At 44.9% G+C, this 20,468-nt stretch overlaps 2 protein-coding genes across 2 annotated transcripts in view; both read left to right on the forward strand.

Annotated features, from left to right (window-relative positions):
* Window positions 1-20,468, forward strand: part of LOC124554214 — a 95,279-nt gene that overhangs the window by 33,611 nt on the left and 41,200 nt on the right. The gene's annotated exons all lie outside the window — the stretch shown is intronic.
* Window positions 8,066-13,878, forward strand: LOC124554213. Its single transcript, XM_047128281.1, has 2 exons — window positions 8,066-12,137; window positions 12,219-13,878. Exons 1-2 carry the CDS (start codon window positions 8,671-8,673, stop codon window positions 13,012-13,014), a joined length of 4,263 nt encoding a protein of 1,420 aa, XP_046984237.1. The 5' UTR covers window positions 8,066-8,670; the 3' UTR covers window positions 13,015-13,878.

Raw genomic sequence — 20,468 nt, forward strand, 5'->3', positions numbered from 1 at the left:
GCGCACTTCGTTACAGGATCATTTAGTAATCGCGAAAGGGCTACGGAGATGATAGATAAAATCCAGTGGAACTCTCTGCAGAAGAGATGCTCAGTAGCTCGGTACGGGCTTTTGTTGAAGTTTCGAGAACATACGTTCACCGAGGAGTCAAGCAGTATATCGCTCCCTCCTACATATATCTCGCAAAAAGACCATGAGGATAAAATCAGAGAGATTAGAGCCTACACAGAGGCATACTGACAATCCTTCTTTCCACGAACAATATGAGACTGGAATAGAGGGGAGAACCGATAGAGGTACTCAAGGTACTCTCCGCCACACACCGTCAGGTGGCTTGTGGAGTATGGATGTAGATGTATATGTAGATCCACATTTTACAATTCAGTTTACTTTTGGATAGCCCCTAGTACCTTTGTGCAGCGTGACGATAGTACGGTAACAGTAGGTGGTGTGCTTTGAATTTATAGAAGGGAAGTTAACCCTTTCTGTGCCAACATTTTCACAGGCTCAAACTCCCCGTGTCTCATTTATTTTGAGAAGGAAATACACTATCCGATCAGAAGTATCTGGACACCAGTAAGTAACTCGGAGATTATCAGTACGAGCTAAGAGAGCCAGACCTGTCGGTGTAGAAGTGGGCAGGCAGTATTGTGTTGTCAGTAGAAGCAGTAGCAGCAGGGTGAGTGTGTCAGGAGAGCACATTGACTTCGAATGTGGACTATGTTTTCTTTGCACGTCGTCTGAATAACAGAATTGTCAGCATCGTTTCGACCCTTCTAAAACTGCTCGCATCGACAGTCGACGTGCTCGTGAAGTGGCACTCTTGTCGAGCATTGCTAGAGGTGGTTGTAAAAAAAGACGAGAAATCGGTAGAAGGAATCGTATGCGAGTTACAAAGTGCTCCCGTCAGTTCGGCTACCACAGTGACTGTGCATAGGGCATTTAAAAGAATGGGGTATTCGGTCGAGCAGCTCCCGTGGTGTACATTTTTGTAGTCGGCTGTAAATGACTCTCGAAGTGGTGTAAAGAGCGATGCCACTGGATATTGTGTGACTGGAAGCTAGGATGTAGAGTGTGAAACACTATACCCTCTGGCAGTCAGATGGAAGAGTTTGAACGTGTAACTGTAAAATGAGGGCACCCACTGCCGAAATTGTGCACGGCAAATAAAAGGTCTTCTGCGCAGGTAGCCTTATCGAAAGGTCGCGACTGATTTCCCGTTCTTAACCCTCGAGTGGGCGTGCCCGTGTGTGTAATGTTCCGTTGTCGTTTCACAGTTGTGAGCCCGTATCTGTCCTTCGGTATTGCTTTAGCTAACACAGTGATAAGTGGTGGTGTCATACGTCCGAGTGAGCAGCAGTAATATAAAATAGAGAAAATGAACTGGATTACGAGGTAGCAGCCCTATTCTACGACGAGGCAGTTGTCTATGAGATAATTAGTAATCGAATAAACCGTTGGCTGGGATTGGTTGCAGCTTTGCTGTTTAATGCTCCTAGTGGGTCATTACTGTGGGATGACGCCAGTCCGTTGTAAAAGAATGATGTGAAAGTCGATTTTACTATTATTTAATTAAACAGTGTTAACTCGTATAATGTAAGTTTAGTTTATAGTTGTTTCATTAAACTGAGATTAAAGTGTAATATTGCTCACACGTGTTTACCTCGGTAACATAAAGACAGATATTCTTTACACATGTACGAAGTACCCTTCGTGCTTGCTTATGTTAACAAAAACACCTGCACGAGGGCTAAAATTGCATTGTCATTAATCATTTATATCATTGTATTATACAGGAAAACCAGTTGTAGCCCAGTCCCATCATCCATTGTCAGAGCAATAAAAATACACTGTTGTTGTTGTTGTTGTTGTTGTTGTTGTTGTGGTCTTCAGTCCTGAGACTGGTTTGATGCAGCTCTCCATGCTACTCTAACCTGTGCAAGCTTCTTCATCTCCCAGTACCTACTGTAGCCTACATCTTTCTGAATCTGCTTAGTGTATTCATCTCTTGGTCTCCCTCTACGATTTTTACTCTCCATGCTGCCCTCCAATACTAAATTGGTGATCCCTTGATGCCTCAGAACATGCCCTACCAACCGATCCCTTCTTCTAGTCAAGTTGTGCCACAAACTCCTCTTCTCCCCAATCCTATTCAATACTTCCTCATTAGTTACGTGATCTACCCACCTTATCTTCAGCATTCTTCTGTAGCACCACATTTCGAAAGCTTCTATTCTCTTCTTGTCCAAACTATTTATTGTCCATGTTTCACTTCCATACATGGCTACACTCCATACAAATACTTTCAGAAATGACATCCTGATACTTAAATCTATATTCGATGTTAACAAATTTCTCTTCTTCAGAAACGCTTTCCTTTTCTTTGCCAGTCTACATTGTATATCCTCTCTACTTCGACCATCATCAGTTATTTTGCTCCCCAAATAGCAAAACTCCTTTACTACTTTAAGTGTCTCATTTCCTAATCTAATTCCCTAAGCATCACCCGACTTAATTGGACCACATTCCATTATCATCGTTTTGCTTTTGTTTATGTTCATCTTATATACTCCTTTCAAGACACTGTCCATTCCGTTCAACTGCTCTTCCAAGTCCTTTGCTGTCTCTGACAGAATTACAATGTCATCGGCGAACCTCAAAGTTTTTATTTCTTCTCCGTGGAATTTAATACCTACTCCGAATTTTTCTTTTGTTTCCTTTACTGCTTGCTCAATATACAGATTGAATAACATCGGGGGACAGGCTACAACCCTGTCTCACTCCCTTCCCAACCGCTGCTTCCCCTTCATGTCCCTCGACTCTTATAACTGCCATGTGCTTTCTGTACAAATTGTAAATAGCCTTTCGCTCCCTGTATTTTACCCGTGCCATCTTTAGAATTTGAAAGAGAGTATTCCAGTCAACATTGTCAAAAGCTTTCTCTAAGTCTACAAATGCTAGAAACGTAGGTTTGCCTTTCCTTAATCTATTTTCTAAGATAAGTCGTAGGGTCAGTATTGCCTCACGTGTTCCAACATTTCTACGCAATCCAAACTGATCTTCCCCGAGGTCGGCTTCTACCAGTTTTTCCATTCGTGTGTAAAGAATTAGTATTTTGCAGCTGTGACTTATTAAACTGATAGTTTGGTAATTTTCACATCTGTCAACACCTGCTTTTTTTGTGACCGGAATTAGTATATTCCTCTTGAAGTCTGAGGGTATTTCGCCTGTCTCGTACATCTTGCACACCAGATGGTAGAGTTTTGTCAGGACTGGCTCTCCCAAGGCTGTCAGTAGTTCTAATGGAATGTAGTCTACTCCCGGGGCCTTGTTTCGACTCAGGTCTTTCAGTGCTCTATCAAATTCTTCACGCAGTATCATATCTCCCCTTTCATCTTCATCCTCTTCCATTTCCATAATATTGTCCACAAGAACATCACCCTTGTATAGTCCCTCTGTATACTCCTTCTACCTTTCTGCTTTCCCTTCTTTGCTTAGAACTGGGTTTCCATCTGAGCCCTTGATATTCATACAAGTTGTTCTCTTTTCTCCAAAGGTCTCTTTAATTTTCCTGTAGGCAGTATCTATCTTACCCCTAGTGAGGTAAGCCTCTACATCCTTACATTTGTCCTCTAGCCATGCCTGCTTAGCCATTTTGCACTTCCTGTCGATCTCATTTTTGAGACGTTTGTATTCCTTTTTGCCTGCTTCATTTACTGCATTTTTATATTTTCTCCTTTCATCAATTAAATTCAGTATTTCTTCTGTCACCCAAGGATTTCTACTAGCCCTCGTCTTTTTACTTACTTGATCCTCTGCTGCCTTCACCACTTCATCCCTCAAAGCTATCCATTCTTCTTCTACTGTATTTCTTTCCCCCATTCTTGTCAATTGTTCCCTTATGCTCTTCCTGAAACTCTCTACAACCTCTGGTTCTTTCAGTTTATCCAGGTCCCATCTCCTCAAATTCCCACCTTTTTGCAGTTTCTTCAGTTTTAATCTGCAGTTCGTAACCAATAGATTGTGGTCAGAGTCCACATCTGCCCCTGGAAATGTCTTACAATTTAAAACCTGGTTCCTAAATCTCCGTCTTACCATTATGTAATCGATCAAAATTGTACAGACACCCCCAAAAACATACGTTTCACATATTAGGTGCAATGTGTTGACACCTATTGCCAGGTACTCCATATTAGTGACCTCAGTAGTCATTTGACATCATGAGAGAGCAGTATGGGACACTCCGCGGAACTCACAGGCTTCGAAAGCTGTCAGGTAATTGGGTGTCACTTGTGTCATACGTCTGTACGCGAGATTTCTGCACTCGTGAACATCCCTAGGTCCACTGTTTTTGATGTGATAGTGAAGTGGAAACGTGAAGGGACACGTGCAGCACAAAAATGTACGAGCCGACCTCGTCTGTTGTGCACCAGAGGCCGCCGATAGTTGAAGAGGGTCGTAATGTGTAATAGGCAGACATCTATCCAGACCACACACAGGAATTCCAAACTGCATCGGGATCCACTGCAAGTACTATGGCATTCAGTCGGGAGGTGAGAAAACTTGCATTTCATGGTCGAGTGGCTGCTCGTAAGCCACAAATCACACCGGTAAATGCCAAACGATGCCTTGCTTGGCGTATGGAGCATAAACTTTGGACGATTGAATAGTGGAAAAAAATTGTGTGGAGTGATGAACCACGGTACACAATGTGGCAATCCGATGGCAGGGTGTGGGTATGGCGGATGCCCGGTGACCTTCATCTGCCAGTGTGTGTAGTGCCAACAGTAAAATTCAGAAGTGGTGGTGTTACGGTGTGGTCGTGTTTTTCATGAAGGGGCTTGCACCCCTTGTTGTTTTGCGTAACACTATCACAGCACAGGCCTTCACTGATGTTTTGTGCACCCTCTTGCTTCCCACTGTTGAAGAGCAATTTGGGTATGGCGATTGCACCTTTCAACACGATCGAGCACCTTTCCATAATGCACAGCCTGTGGCGGAGTGGTTACGCAACAGTAACATCCCTGTAATGGACTAGCCTGCTCAGAGTCCCAACCTGAACTCATTCGAATACTCTTGGGATGAATTAGAAAGTTAACTTTGCAACATCTCTGCCTTATCTGGTTTTGGCCAGTGAGGAAGAAAGGACAATCATTCCACCTGATAGAAAGTGTACCAGCAGTGTCAAAGCTGTCATACAGGCAAAGGTTGGGACACATCCTGTGTTATTGTCATCCAATAGACATTCGGATGCTTTCGACTGCACAGTGTAGTTTTATGGATTGATTTCAATATTGTGGTGTTTGAAATGAGAGAGAGCTAAATGTGAGCTTTTCCACTGACTTTATTGTAGGTTGCTTGGTACATAGTTTTATGTATTAGTGTTTACTTTTTGTTTATAATAGATTTCGGTACGATAGTTCGTGAAGCAGCCTCCGGGATGAAGTCGAGGCTTCCTTGTGCGTGTTTTACAGTATGTAATGGTTTCTTTCCTCTCCATTTTTCATTTTTTGTCCTGCAGGCCACACAATCCTGTGTAGATTTCTTTTCATTTTGTCTCTTAAAATACATCGTTCTTTTCAGCCTCTCCCCAATACGGGTGGTTTCAAAAAGGACTTTACAACTTAAAAAATTCATATAAATTTATTGAAAGAACTTAGAACTGGTTTTAGTGTTATTTTGTAGGGAAACACATCTCGCACACACACACACACATATCCATCCACACATATACAGACACAAGCAGACATATACAGAGGCAAAGAGTTTGGGCAGAGATGTCAGTCGAGGCGGAAGTGCAGAGGCAAAGATGATGTTGAATGACAGGTCAGGTATGAGTGGCGGCAACTTGAAATTAGCGAATTTTGTGTGTATGTTTGTGTTTGTTTGTGTGTCTATCGACGTGCCAGCGCTTTCGTTTGGTAAGTCACATCATCTTTGTTTTTAGATATATATATGTATGTATATATAATTGAGTGTGACAGGTCTGGGCAACTTTAGAGCTATGCAATTGGCGCATAACAGCCAATCTGTTGACCTAGAATGCAGTCACTGTGAAAATTCCAGATGTCAGCCAGGTAGTGCACCATCTTGCACGAAGTAAACATTTTATTCCCGGTCATCTTCATCGATCTATGGTACCAAAAATTGTTGTAACATATCCAGGTACACTATCCTGTTGATGGTTCTCTCACGGAAGTAAAAGGGGCCGTACTATTTGTTCAGTTTAAGGCTATCACAAACATGTTGCAATGTTTGATGTGGATTTTCATTGCCCAAAAATCCTACAGTTATGTGCATTAACCTTGCCACTTAAGTGAAAATTCGACTTGTCAGAAAAGATGATTTTGTCCGAGAAATGTTCATCCTCATGTAATCGATTTAACGTACCCGCACAGAAGTTCTTGCAAGCAATTTTATCAGTATCTTTTATTGCATGAACGATTGTCAATCTGTACGGTTTCAATTGCAAACGGTTTCTCGATACACGCAAAAAAGGATTTGCAGTTCGCAAGATGCACGACGGGTCGATTTTGTAGGACTGTTGATAAAACATTGTCTCACTCTTCACTCGCTCGGCGATGTCGTCAGATGTGCTTGGACAACCTGATGAATTCCTGTCTCTTACTGAGCACCCTGTTTCTACAAAACATTTATGCCAGTCATAAATTGTAGGCCTACTAGGATCATTAGCATACTTGGTATTGAAATTATGCTGAACTGTTGTTGCCGACTTTGATTCTTCAAACCAAAACAAACAGCTAGCACACTCAGGTCCAGTGAAGGCAGCCGTCTTTACCGCAACTGCCGCTAGCACTTCTTACGGTGTGATTCTGCACTAGCAAACTATGCGAGACAAAACTTGATGTATTTCCCTACAATCACCTCTGTACTATGAATTAATATATATGAATTTTCAAAGTTGTAAAGTCCTTTTTGAAACACCCTGTATAAGGAGCAGATGACTCTCCTTGACTTCTTTGAATGTGTATTCCTAACTGTGCATACAAACTGTGTGTTGAGATTTCTCCTATAGGAAAAATGTTTGTGTCCTGTTCTCTCTCCTCCTCATTTGTTGTAGGTGTTAACAATTGCAGTTTCTAAGCGCCAAAAGAATAATTTTTGACACCAGTTATACAACCACTTTGTAATTCCACAACACGTGGAGTACGGATCAGCTCACTAACATCTTGTTGGGGTAAGACAGACATCCTTTGCATATTAGACTGTTATGCACCCATCTCATATTGCTGAAGTTTCTTCTTTTTGAGGTGGAAACCTTTCTTAGATTTCATAACTGTCTTTGTTAGATTTTCATTTCACGTATGCCCTTAGCAAGTTTAGGGGTTGTGTAGAACCTGTTGTAGATGTGAAAAACTATGCCACTGCAGTGGCTCACAGATCACACAACCATTTTCTGAGTCACAGAGGGCAAACGTTCAGTGGCCCCACTCTGTTTACTTTTTCTGGGTTATAGCACTTGAATTAAATCCGGCCTTTGAAACTACCTTTGCTCTCATGTACAGCCACATTTCTCCCTAAAGTTATTTATATCTATTGTCTATATATTTACTAATGAACTTCACTTTCCCTTTCTAAAATGCAAATTCCTGTGAGCTGCAGCAGGAGAAGCTAAATGCATCAGACTGTATGTCTGCAAGAACTGCAGACAAGAGAAATATCCTTGAAGAATAGAATTTGGTCTAGCCAATCCAGTAAAATAGACATGTAATTCCACCTTCAAATTCACCAGCCTGTTCATTGTAACACTAAAGAATGCCTTTATTTCTTCTGCCGAAACATCTTTCCCGGAATATCAGTTCAACGGTTTTTGTCAGTGGTGCGACCTTCCTTACTTTCGCTGTTGAGTAGGTGTTTTTTGTGGTCACGATTTTGCTAAGATCGTCAGTCGAGTAAGTAAATTCGAGGATAGGTAAAAGGCGTGGCTCTACCATCCCAAATAGGATCCTCCCTAGAGAACACGCTCCAATTTTGCAGATTGTGAGAAATTTTTATAACTTACAATAGGCCAACGGCTGACCACCGTCCTGGGCACGACGTTAAACTGCCCCCCAACCCAAGGTGTGGTGCGACCCGTGCCGAGGGGTGCGTGGCACAGGGGAGCTGTGCCTCGAACGGGGCCTCTGGGATACCGGGCGCCCTCCCAGAGTATCCAGCCTAGCCCGGGCACGCGGGGCTCTGCCCGGGTGGTCCACACTTTCCTCAGCGTCTCGTGGGATCATAAAGAAAAAATCTGAAATTAGCTCCAAACGAGCAGATGCCAAGAATTCCAGGGGACCTCACTGTGAGGCGACCCGGGATTCAGAACAGACTAAGCGTGAACTTGGCACGAGGGGACCTCGAGATGAGGTGACCTCGGGCCTCGTAAGTGATAAAGACACAGTTGCTGAGGGAGATTCTTCTAAACTCGCAACAGGGAGGACCTCGGCTGCCGTACCTGACACTGGGGAAACCGACCCGTCCAAAAACAGCTCAGAAGGAGCAGTTTCAGGAAGGGGCGACATTGCTGCAGAGGCGGAGATCTCGAACCTTGCAAATAAGTGTGCACCAGACATCCCCGTCACAAAGAGTGCAGATACGGTTTCAGCAGAGAACTCTGAGAATATTTCAGAGGAACGACACGTGACGAAGGTTCCTGTGAAAGAAGAAATGGAAACATCGAGAGGTGAGAATTCTGAACGGATGGAAGAACACAATGAGGGAGAAGAATGTGAGGCAGCAAGGGGAAGAGTGATATCAAAAACTGAACGAAAGAAGCGGAAACTAGAGGAAGCTAACCAAAAGACTGAAATTATTAATGGGGGTGCTAAAAAATTAAAAACTAGTACTGACGAAGCAGCAGCACCTGTACTGCAAAAACACAGATTGAAAGTAGAGTCTAGTGACCTTACTCATGCCAGTGCTCCTGTAACTAAAGAGGCCGGCAAAAGCGGAAGTGGTGGTACTGATCGAGAAGTGGAAGTAAAGGAGGAAATGTTTGTCTCGATGAAGCTGGCTGTTGTACTCGAAGGTTTTCCAGATGTCAAGATGACGGAGGAGCAGGCGGAAGTGGTAGAGACTGTGCTTGTGAAGAGCATTAACTTGTCTGACCAGGGGGAACCTATCCAGTTTTCTGCGACAAACTACGAGCATGGAGGCTTGGTGTTCACTTGTGTGAACAGGGCGACACATGCGTGGCTTCAAAGTACTGCTCAAAGGATTGTTCCGTGGCCGGGAGCCAGACTACTGGTTGCTCAGGCGGAGACCACGTTGAAAGGTTCCAGGTTGATTTTGTGGGTGGACGAGAGAATGGGGCTGAATAAGAAAACTTACAAGCAGATTGTGGAATTGTTTGAGAAGCAAAATAAAAATATCTCTACTGCCAAGTGGAAAATCCTCAAGAGAGAGGCAGAGGTAGACAAAAGGAAAAGGGTGACTCTTTGGGTCGATGACAAATCTTTTGAGCATTTGAAGGCAAGGAATTTCAAATTATTCCTTGGCTTATCACAAGCTAAATTCATCTTGATGTCGGAATGGAGGAAGCTGAATACACAACTGCGCCGTGAACTCAAATTTACCGATAGTGACTCTCGCACTTCAGACCGTCGGGTGTCTCGCACTTCAGATCGTCGCGTGTCTCACACTTCAGACCATCGAGTGTCCCGCACTTCAGACCGTCGGGTGTCTTCGGACCGTCAGGAGTCTCGCGCTTCGGACCGTCAGGAGTCTCGCGCTTCGGACCGTCAGGAGTCTCGCGCTTCGGACCGTCAGGAGTCTCGCGCTTCGGACCGTCAGGAGTCTCGCGCTTCGGACCATCGCGACTCTCGTGCTCCACACCGTCGAGAGCCGCATGCTTTAGTTGATCACAAATCTCGTGCTTCGGATCATCGTGAGCATCATGTTTTGGAACACCATGAGCCACGTGCTTCGGACCGTCATGAGCATCGCGCTTCGGACCGCCATGAGCATCGCGCTTCGGACCGCCACGAGCCTCGCGCTTCGGACCGCCACGAGCCGCACGCTTTGGACCGCCACGAGCGTCGCACTTCGGAACGCCACGAGCGTCACACTTCGGTACGCCACGAGGCTCGCGTTTCGGACCGCAACGAGGCTCGCGCTTTGGACCGGCACGAGGCTCGCTCTTTGGACCGCCACGAGGCTCGCGCATCGGACCGGCACGAGGCTCGCGCATCGGACCGGCACGAGGCTCGCGCATCGGACCGGCACGAGGCTCGCGCATCGGACCGGCACGAGGCTCGCGCATCGGACCGGCACGAGGCTCGCGCATCGGACCGGCACGAGGCTCGCGCATCGGACCGGCACGAGGCTCGCGCTTCGGACCGCCACGAGGCTCGCGCATCGGACCGGCACGAGGCTCGCGCATCGGACCGGCACGAGGCTCGCGCATCGGACCGGCACGAGGCTCGCGCATCGGACCGGCACGAGGCTCGCGCATCGGACCGGCACGAGGCTCGCGCATCGGACCGGCACGAGGCTCGCGCATCGGACCGGCACGAGCCGCGCGGTTCTGACCGGCACGAGCCGCGCGGTTCTGACCGGCACGAGCCGCGCGGTTCTGACCGGCACGAGCCGCGCGGTTCTGACCGGCACGAGCAGCGCGGTTCTGACCGGGACGAGCCTCGCGGTTCTGACCGGGACGAGCCTCGCGGTTCTGACCGCCACAAGCATCGTGCTTCGGACCGTCCGGAGCCTCGCACTTCTGTCCATCGAGAGCCTCGCACTTCTGTCCATCGAGAGCCTCGCACTTCTGTCCATCGAGAGCCTCGCACTTCTGTCCATCGAGAGCCTCCCACTTCTGATCGTCGGGAGCCTCGCATTTCAGCCCTCCTGGAGCCCCGCGCCTCTGGCCGCCTGGAGCCCCGCGCCTCTGGCCGCCTGGAGTCCCGTACCACCGACCTACAGGAATATCGTGCTTCTGATCTTCTGTGGTCTCATGCTTCGGACTCTCGGTGGTCTCACGCCTCAGACTTCCTGTGGGCACCCCCTTCCGACCATCTGGAGCCCCGCACGTTAGGTCGTCGGGGGTCCCACACCTTGGCTCATCTGGAGCCCCGCCCTAAGGACCGTCTGGAGCCCCGCTCTGTGGACCTTCTAATGCCCTGCTTTACAGAGCGTTTGGGTCCCCTTGCTGCCCAACGTTTGCAGATCCGTGCTTCAGACCAGCTGGAGCCCCGCCGCGTGGACCGTTTGCTGTCCAGCAGTTCAGACCATCTCGGCTCCCATAATTTACAACGTTTGGAATCCCGTATTGCAGACCACACTGAGCCTCGTGCTACAGATCGTATGGCGCCCCGTGCGCTCACCCGTCGCGGATCGCCTTCTTTGGACAGTGTCATACTGCGCACCTCGTTCCGCAGGAGATCTCCTGCTTTAGACCATGTGGCACCCCGTACCTTGTTCCGTCGGGGGTCTCCTGCTGTGGGACATGTGAAGTCCCCCACTTCAGACATTCGAAGACGCACTACTTCAGACCGTCTGAAGGCCCACTCTTTGGACCGTCAGATGGTGTGCTCTTCTGACCGCCAGATGGCCCGCTCTATGGACCGCCGGGTGGCCAGGTCTTCGGACCACCGGGTGGCCAGGTCTTCGGACCGCCGGGTGGCCAGGTCTTCGGACCGCCGGGTGGGCAGGTCTGCGGACCGCCGGGTGTCCAGGTCTGCGGACCGCCGGGTGTCCAGGTCTGCGGACCGCCGGGTGTCCAGGTCTGCGGACCGCCGGGTGGCCAGGTCTGCGGACCGCCGGGTGGCCAGGTCTGCGGACCGCCGGGTGGCCAGGTCTGCGGACCGCCGGGTGGCCAGGTCTGCGGACCGCCGGGTGGCCAGGTCTGCGGACCGCCGGGTGGCCAGGTCTGCGGACCGCCGGGTGGCCAGGTCTGCGGACCGCCGGGTGGCCAGGTCTGCGGACCGCCGGGTGGCCAGGTCTGCGGACCGCCGGGTGGCCAGGTCTGCGGAGCGATGGGTGGCCAGGTCTTCGGAGCGCCGGCTGCCCCGCTCTTCGGCGGACCGCCGGCTGCCCCGCTCTTCGGCGGACCGCCGGCTGCCCCGCTCTTCGGCGGACCGCAGGCTGGCCCGCTCTTCGGCGGACCGCAGGCTGGCCCGCTCTTCGGCGGACCGCCGGCTGGCCCGCTCTTCGGCGGACCGCAGGCTGGCCCGCTCTTCGGCAGACCGCAGGCTGGCCCGCTCTTCGGCGGACCGCAGGCTGGCCCGCTTTCAGACGGACCGTCGTGGGTCCCGCCATCCTGATAATCTGGCACCACCCGGTTCCTTAGTCCATCAGGGGTCTTCCACTTTGGACCATCGGGAGGCTTCTGCTTCTTCACGCTGGGAGCCCCGCGCTTCAGAATGTGCACAACCTCGTGATACAGACCGTTTTGATCCCCGCGCTTCAGAACGCTTGGTGCCCCGTAGTTCCGATCGTTTTGATCCCCGTGTTTCTGAATGCCCACTGTCGCGCACTTCAGACCGTTTTGATCCTCGTGCCTCAGAACGCCTACTGGCCCGCACTTCAGACCGTCTCAAGCAGCACTCTTCTGATCGTCCTGAGCTCCGCACTTCTGCCCATCAGGAGCTCCGCACGTCTGACTGTCCTGAGCCCCGCACGTCTGACCGTCGGGAGCCTCGCGGTTCTGATTGTCGGGAGCCCCGTACTTCTGACCGTCGGGACGGCCGTGTTTCTGACCGTCGAGAGCCCGGCACTTCTGACCGTCGGTTGCCTCGAGAGACTGATTACAGTGCCCCAGATCAATCTCAGCTTCGTAAGAGAATGTCTGTAGTTTCGGATCCCCTTTCACCTAAAAGGACGAGGTATACAGCTTCGTATTTGATGCCATCTCTTGATTCCAGGCACATGACTCAAAGCCGTGATAAGTCTGAGAACTCGAGGTTCAAAGATTCAGATCAACTATTATCCTGTGACTCAAGATTCAGAGGCTCGGATGAGCCGCCTATCCAGGAATCCAGGTTTAGAGGCTCAGATCTCTGGATGAGAAGATAGATTTGAGAATGCAGATCCTCTGTACCCTCGTCAGTCTAGTTTAAGATCATCCTGTCCGTAATGTTTCAGAGAATTTGACAATATACTTTCTCGCATGTCTGTTTCCCGGAAGGACTAACATTCAGGTTCAAATCTCCACTGCAGCTATAGATGTCCTTTTAGACTAGTTGGCCAAATTTTTATTTCTCGAGGTGTTGAGATTCTAGCAGTGACAATTGCTAGATATATACTTGATTTGCAGTTACAGATAGTGGATTTTGAGTGCAGCATCTAACATTCCAAATTGTGGGACAGTGTTGATTAATGCTGAAATAATTTTAGTGTGAAGTTGCTACGCCCTGTGTAATGCTTGACTTACACTTGCATTTCCATGAGTTCCAATTTTGCCAATAATCCAAAATATCGTATGGGAATATACTTTGAATTCAGTTTGTTTATTTTGTTTAAATTCTGTTATATGTGAGTGCCTGTTGATGTATTACTTGTGAACAGGCCTGTCCACTTGCTATAAATAGCAAAAGTTTTTAAGCATGTTAATAACATGTTTGTCTCAAGTTTTTCCTGGTACCTTACTGAAAAGGGGTAAGTTTAAGGAAGTATTTTGCAGATTGTATGCATCGAGTGACAAGAGTTACATACTGTCCTTACAAAGAGTGTCAACATTTAATATTGAGTTCAATGTTACAAGCATTGTGTAAAGCTATTTGTTTAAATGTCCGGACTGTGGTTGCTGTGGGTGTGTGTATGCATTTTCTTTATTTGAACATTTTTGTCATTCGGAATATGTATATCACAATTTTTTATGCTGCGTAAAATTAAAAAAGATGGTACTGTTTATGAATAAACAACAAATGAAAATACAAATTTATTACTGTGTCGTCTGTCTTAAACATGAAATTTTGCTGATGAAGGATTACGTAGCGGTGCATTCCTGAAGTGGAGGAGTGCAGAAGAGGTGAAGCAGAATTTTCCTTACCTGAATATAATTTTTCCTCGTTACTACCAAAACATCTCTCTAGCCCAGTTGCAGTGCTCTGAAACAGTACAGGCACTCGCACAGTTGATAGTAGTGAGCAGTTAGTTTATATTGCGCGGCATATCATGTCCGTTCTTAATTGCGCTGCTAAACGAATGTAGCAGCCACCAGAAACTCGAGGCAATGTCAGACATTCAAATATCCGAGAAAATGCCAAGTGGAGGGAATTGGTGTAGTATATATTGAGGATTTCACAGAGTTAGTCTTTTGGAACTGTTGCTAAAGCATTGCAGGTTCCAATTCCCAGCTTTCCAGAAAGCATATGACACAGTGCCCCACTGAAGTAGCATATGGAATAGGTTTCCAGACGTGCGAGTGGTTCGAAGACTTCTTTACTGATAGAATTGTGACCTCCCCTTCTCTCTCAGCTCCGTTTCTTTCGCTGATCTTCCCTCTTCTTTCTTCCTCCTTTGTACCGCGGCTATATCTCAGGGTTCCCGTGCAGAAATGCAGTGAGAAGGGTGCACACGTTTGTGGTGGTTCACGATATCGTAGTGCTGTGAGAGAGCGTCACTTGTGCCTCCGGTTTGAGAATACTGATGACTGAAGTACGAACATTTCTCAATAGAAAAACAGGTATGTGCTCTCTTTTCTTTTAAAACTATAAAAAGCGTAGCTAGTACTGTCTATCGTTCTACTAAACTTAATGAGTGCGACACCATTGATGAAGTTACAACCTCGAAAGAAGTTTATTAATACCAATTACCTGAAATAAAAAACACCTCATCCAATCCAGAAGTCACTCACAGTTAGAGTAATTGGTTTCTGATGTGTGTAGTAGTCATTGATACTTAAAAGATTGTTTCAGTAATTCTATCACTGTCTGTTTATGAGTTGCTAAGCAACGTATCAACAAGTTGACTATGCAACGATTAATATTTGTCGTATCCAGACGGTAAAGTGCTTCTCGCTTGCTTTAAGCATCTAGACGATTACTACACCACTCACGTAAGTCTTTGATAGTTATTATCAAGCTAATGTCCGTAAATTGCCGTTAATGTTACTGAATTCCTACATGCGACGATAACGCCCGATATCCAGTTGCGCATTTTAAACTCCGCACCGATATTTGAGAATTTGTGCGTAATTTGTTTGCACTAAAGTCGGGCCATGGTTCCCTAGAATAATTTTTAAATCAACTCCAGGTTGTAAATTAACAATTCTATGCCCATTCGTGAAAGTTACAGCAGATCCGCACTTGACGACTACTTGATCGCACACTCGAGCAACACAGAAGTTTTTGTTCTTACAAAGAGAAAAACATATTGTGCATAATGCAACAGGGAGATTTGCTATGTCAAAACATATTTATATCTATCTCATTAAAATTCATTACCTACTAAATGTTGTACATAATTAAATTCTTTGCTCTGTAAATAATCAATAAAATTTAGAAATTTATTACATCTATAAAAAAAATCTCAAGTTGATACGACGTCACTTGTTTCGACTCCCGTACACTCACGTGACGCAAAGTAGATCCAACTGTATTGGACATATTTGTGTGATGCTACATCATCGAGTAAGTTGTCCTTCACTGCCAATGTTTGTCAGAGAAGAGGGTATAGCCAGGAGTGCCCCAGGGAAGTGTGATAGGATCTGATAGCTAGGATGAGCAGCAATCTGTGCCTGCCAATGACGCGAGCACGAAGGGACGGTAGTAGAGAAGGTGAATGGTCAGCTTCTCGTTTTTCGGGAGAGTTTTAAGAAAGTGTAGCCCGTCTACAAAGAATACTGCGTATAGAACGTGGGTGGCCTATTCTCGAGTACTGCTCGCATTTGGGATCCACACCAAGTTGGATTAAAGGAAGAGCTTGATGCAGTTCAGAGGCATGTTGCGAGATTTCTTACTGACGGTTTGACCAAAACGCGAGTGTTGCAGAGGTGCTTCGTGAACTCAAATGGGAATCTCTGAAGGGAAGATGAAGTTTTTTTTAAACACTATTGAGAAAATTCATAGAACAGGAATGTACTGCTGGCTGCAGAACGGATCTACTGCACATGACATAAATTTCACATATGGACTGCAGTGACAAAATAAGAGAAATTAGGGCTCATATGGATGTGTATTGATTGTCATTCTTCCCTCTTCTCTATTTGTGAGTGGAACCGGAAAGGAAATGCCTAGTAGTGGTACATGGTATTGTACATCATACACCATATGGTGGCTTGCAAAGTACATACATAGATGTGGATAAAAAAAGTTGTATAGGGAAATAGGTAATTGCAAGAATATTATTCTTAATGGAGCAGCCGAATATTATATTAAAAGCTGAATTCACATGAGAAAACCATAGAACTGAATTTCTTTGCCATCATTTTCATTGAGGGGAAATTGTTGCATTGCCAATTCATCTATTTGAAAGTGAAAAAATTGTTCTTAGGTTTCAGGACTGTTTTTTCCTTCTTCTCATTAATGGTCTGAGTGGCCAGCTGCTCTATTCTAACCTTTCTTGAACCTATCCTTTCATACCTGAGAAAGGAACAAGTAGTTTCGAAACCTGAGTATAGTATTCACTTTCAAATGTATTTATCAGCAATACTGGAAGGTATGCACTGGCTGACCATTCTGTTTCCCTGTGATTTTACAGCATATTACATACCTGCCAACTCTCACGATTTAGGCGGGAGACTCCCGATTTTCCACTTTTTCTCCCGCCTCCCGATTATGCCAGTATTTCTCCCGATTTTTACTAGTTATCGTCAAACTTACGATATTTCTTTTGAAAACCCGCCATTTCAGTATTTTTTTTTTTCTCCCCAGTTGCCGGAATTCGTTGCGTATTAGTCGACCTTAATCGACACGTATCGACGTTATTGAAATCAGGAAGTCACGTGCGATTTATATATCGATAGTTATTTTTCCTGTTTCCCGCGCATTTTGTTGAAGATGTACCCGTGTCCCGGAGTGCACGTGTCATGTAGTAACCTAGGTAGTGCATAGTGTTCTGCTTGGACGTGTGTTGATGCATATTGTCGTAGTGTTTTGATTTGGGACCAAAAAATATAACTCCGTCTTCTTAAAACAATTTTCGGAACAGTTTCCGTGCATTATCGAGTCGAGGAAAGGCCCGTTGTTCGCTTTTTGTACCGTTTGCCGATGTGATATTTGTGTATCACATGGTGGAAAAAGTGATGTTTCTAAACATGTGGAAACAAAAAAGCACCGAGACAATTTGAAGTGCGTCAGTAACAATAATAAAACTGGAATTCAGCGACAAAAGTGAAAGTGGTAGAGTGATAAATGCTGAATGTTTATTTTTATTTTAGAACATAATTTGTCGATTAATTGCGCTGACCATGCGAGTCACCTGTTCTGGAAAATGTTCCCGGATTGCAGTATGGCGAAAAAATACAGCTGCGGAAGGACAAAAACTGTCGCAATTATTGGATAAATGGCAAAAAAAGGAAAAAGAAGAAATCGTAGACATTTTGACAAAAATGGCCATTTTCTATTGCAACGGACGGTAGTAACAAAGGGGATGCTAATTTATATCCCATAGTTGTTACCGTTTATAATAAGATCACCCAAAAAATTGAAAGTAGGAACACTTCTTCTCAACACACTGAAGGAATGTAATATTACACTCAGTAACTGTTTGTCAATAGGTTGTGGCAATGCCCCTGTAATGGTTGGAATGAAAAACGGAGTTGCAGGTCTCTTGAAAAATCATATGCCTAACCTCTTTGTTGTTGGTTGTCCCTGCCATTTGTTAAATTTTTCTGCAAAAGAGCTCAAAGAGAAAGGAGAAACTGAAAGAATTTCAGAAATTATATGATGTCGAGATGAAGAAAATATTGAAGCATATGTGCACCTGTTGCCTTTCTGTGAACAAATGTTTACGTCGGTTACTAGAACAGTGGAAGCCTTTGCCCAGCCTGCTCAATTATGAAGTGAAGTCTGGTAAGAATGATCAGCTTCGGTGTCTCCACACTTATCATATACCGAAGGTGAAACAGTCACCAATGGAGAGTAGTGCCTCTTCAAGGAATAGAGCTAGTGAATTGCCAATTCCATGTTCGTCTACATCAAAAATAAGTAAACAGGATTCCCCAGTTAAGTACAACCTGTCTCGTGAAGAAAGGATTTTTATGTTTCTGTCATCATATTTAAATATGGCTTTGTGTCTGTTTTTGTCAAATGTTATACCTACATTTGACAAAACAAATGTAATTTTACAATCAAGTTTACCTCACATCCATTTACTGCAAGATCTGCTGCTGGACACGTTACAGAATTTGATGTCTAAATTTGTACTACCTATAGTGATAAAATCCTGTTCTCCTTTTGAGGTTGATTACCACAGCAGAAGAAACCAGAAGGATGATTGTGATTTGGTCATTGGCGGTTGTACTTCTCAACTTGTGGATTGCCTCAAGCATGATGAGAAGGTGGAATTCTTCTCATCTCTTCGGAAATACTTGATTGCCGCCTGTGACTACATGGTTCACAAATTCCCATTGAAGAGTGAAATGCTGAAGAATGCAACAGTTGTGCAAATCAGATCTGTTTCCAATGCATCCTTTTCTACCCTAAAGTATTTTGTGGAAAAGTTTCCAGTAGTATTGAATGCAGATGCAGGTAAACAGCATGAAGCCATGGATGAATTTCAATCCCAGTTTTGTGCATCTCAGATATGATATACCGGATGAAATCTTAAGGGAAGAAAGAATTTATGTGCAGTGGTCTCTGATAGGAAAACTAAGAAATAGTGATGGGCGCCTAAAATTTGACAAATTAATTCGTGTTATGTTAGGTATTCTAACGGTCCCTCATAGTAATGCAGAATGTGAGAGGATATTTAGTCAAGTAACTAAAACAAGGATACAGTTTAGATCATCTACCGGTGATGAAAATTTGGAGAGATTGTTGACAGTAAAATCAAGACTACAGGGTGACTGCTTTCAGCAAACCTTCAACAAAGAATTTCTCAGAAAGGCTAAGTCTTCAACATTCAGTTCCTTAAATCAATAGAAATGTGAAGTGTTTCGTGAGAAGATAATTATACCTGTGTGTTACAATATTTTCTCCATCCTCTTCATGTATTGGAAATTTAATTAAGGAGCTAATGACAGACCTTGATGTGAACGGATAACAACATTGTTAAATAAGTGAGAACACTAATGTGTATTATCTCGAAACATTTTTAGAGTGAACTACTATTTTATTTGGTAACCGTTTTAGTTTGTTAGTACGTCGTCATTATTCAGATTCTGCAGTGTTTCCTACTGCAGAAGTAGCTTCTACTTCACCTGTGAGAAGATAGGTATTGTACATGTTCTCATGATTGTTCCAATGTTTCTCGCTAATACTGAATACTAATAGGCTACATAGCTAGAGTCAAATATAAGAATTTTATGAATTTCTGTAATGACATAGTTTCCCTGAAAATGTGTAATACTAGCTAACTTTGAACGTGCAGAGATATAACATGTGAAATCTTACGAGGAGAAAGTAGATGCTGCCCCTGAAAAATAAAAAATAAGTGGTTGTGCTAAGATTTCAGCATACACCGGAGAACCAGTTGGCAAGCCTATTTTTACAGTTTTCATGTGTGTCACAAAACAGCATGGTGGATGCTGTTTTATGGCAATTGTACTTTTTTTTTCTAATGCCAAAAAACATCCCAATCTAACAGCAATTAGCTGGGCGTAATTACAAATAAGGGTTACGGAATCAACATTTTGGGTATTTCCAATGTTGTTGTTTTTTTTTTTTTTTTTTTTTTTTTTTTTTTTTTTTTTTTTTTTTTTTTTTTTTTAAAGCCATTATATAGCTTTGTGGCGCCTTAAAGGAAAACTTTTCAATTGTCTTAGGTGTATACAAAAATGAGCCACAGCTTTTTGATCTTTCATATCTCCTGATTTTTAAAACTGAATCTCCTGATTTTTTGTTTTTGAAGGTTGGCAGGTATGATATTATAATAGCCCAGCTCCTGTATAGTTTCTGCTATTAGGCTTAAGTGCAAAAAAAATTCAGAATACCAGTAGAAAAAAGAATGTGGAAATACTGAAAAACATTTTCTTTTTTTCACAATCTGATTAGTGGACTGTCAAAACAGTTAACGCGCAGCCTGTTACGTGATGTCGGAGGATTAGGACATATACTTCCTTAGGTACGAGGGACTGGAACAGTTTGGACACAGCACTAACAGTAGCTTAGTTTGCACATGTTGCCCGGGTTCCGAATGGGGCTGTTGCTGGATGGAGTTTCACTAAATGTGGTGTATACCTAACAGAGACTGTAAAGGGTTGGTTCGTGCAGCTGATTCGTGGAAGTACATGGGATAGATCTTGGGCCACTTATGGGATAAACCCTGACCAAACATTACCCTGCCTGAAGAGTAACCCCAGCAGTTTAAAAATTTTGCCTTAACCACTTCTTGAGTGGGCGGAGTATTGTGCATGTATGTCAGGA

The sequence above is a fragment of the Schistocerca americana genome, chromosome 11, assembly GCF_021461395.2.
Source record: "Schistocerca americana isolate TAMUIC-IGC-003095 chromosome 11, iqSchAmer2.1, whole genome shotgun sequence".
NCBI lineage: Eukaryota > Metazoa > Arthropoda > Insecta > Orthoptera > Acrididae > Schistocerca > Schistocerca americana.

Bases quoted from the DNA above. Each gene is read 5' to 3' on its own strand.
- LOC124554213 (XM_047128281.1), top strand. From the start codon at position 8,671: ATGGAAACATCGAGAGGTGAGAATTCTGAACGGATGGAAGAACACAAT. The intron at 12,138-12,218 runs GCTGGCCCGCTC...GGCGGACCGCAG, and splicing joins CGCTCTTCGGCGGACCGCCG to GCTGGCCCGCTTTCAGACGG.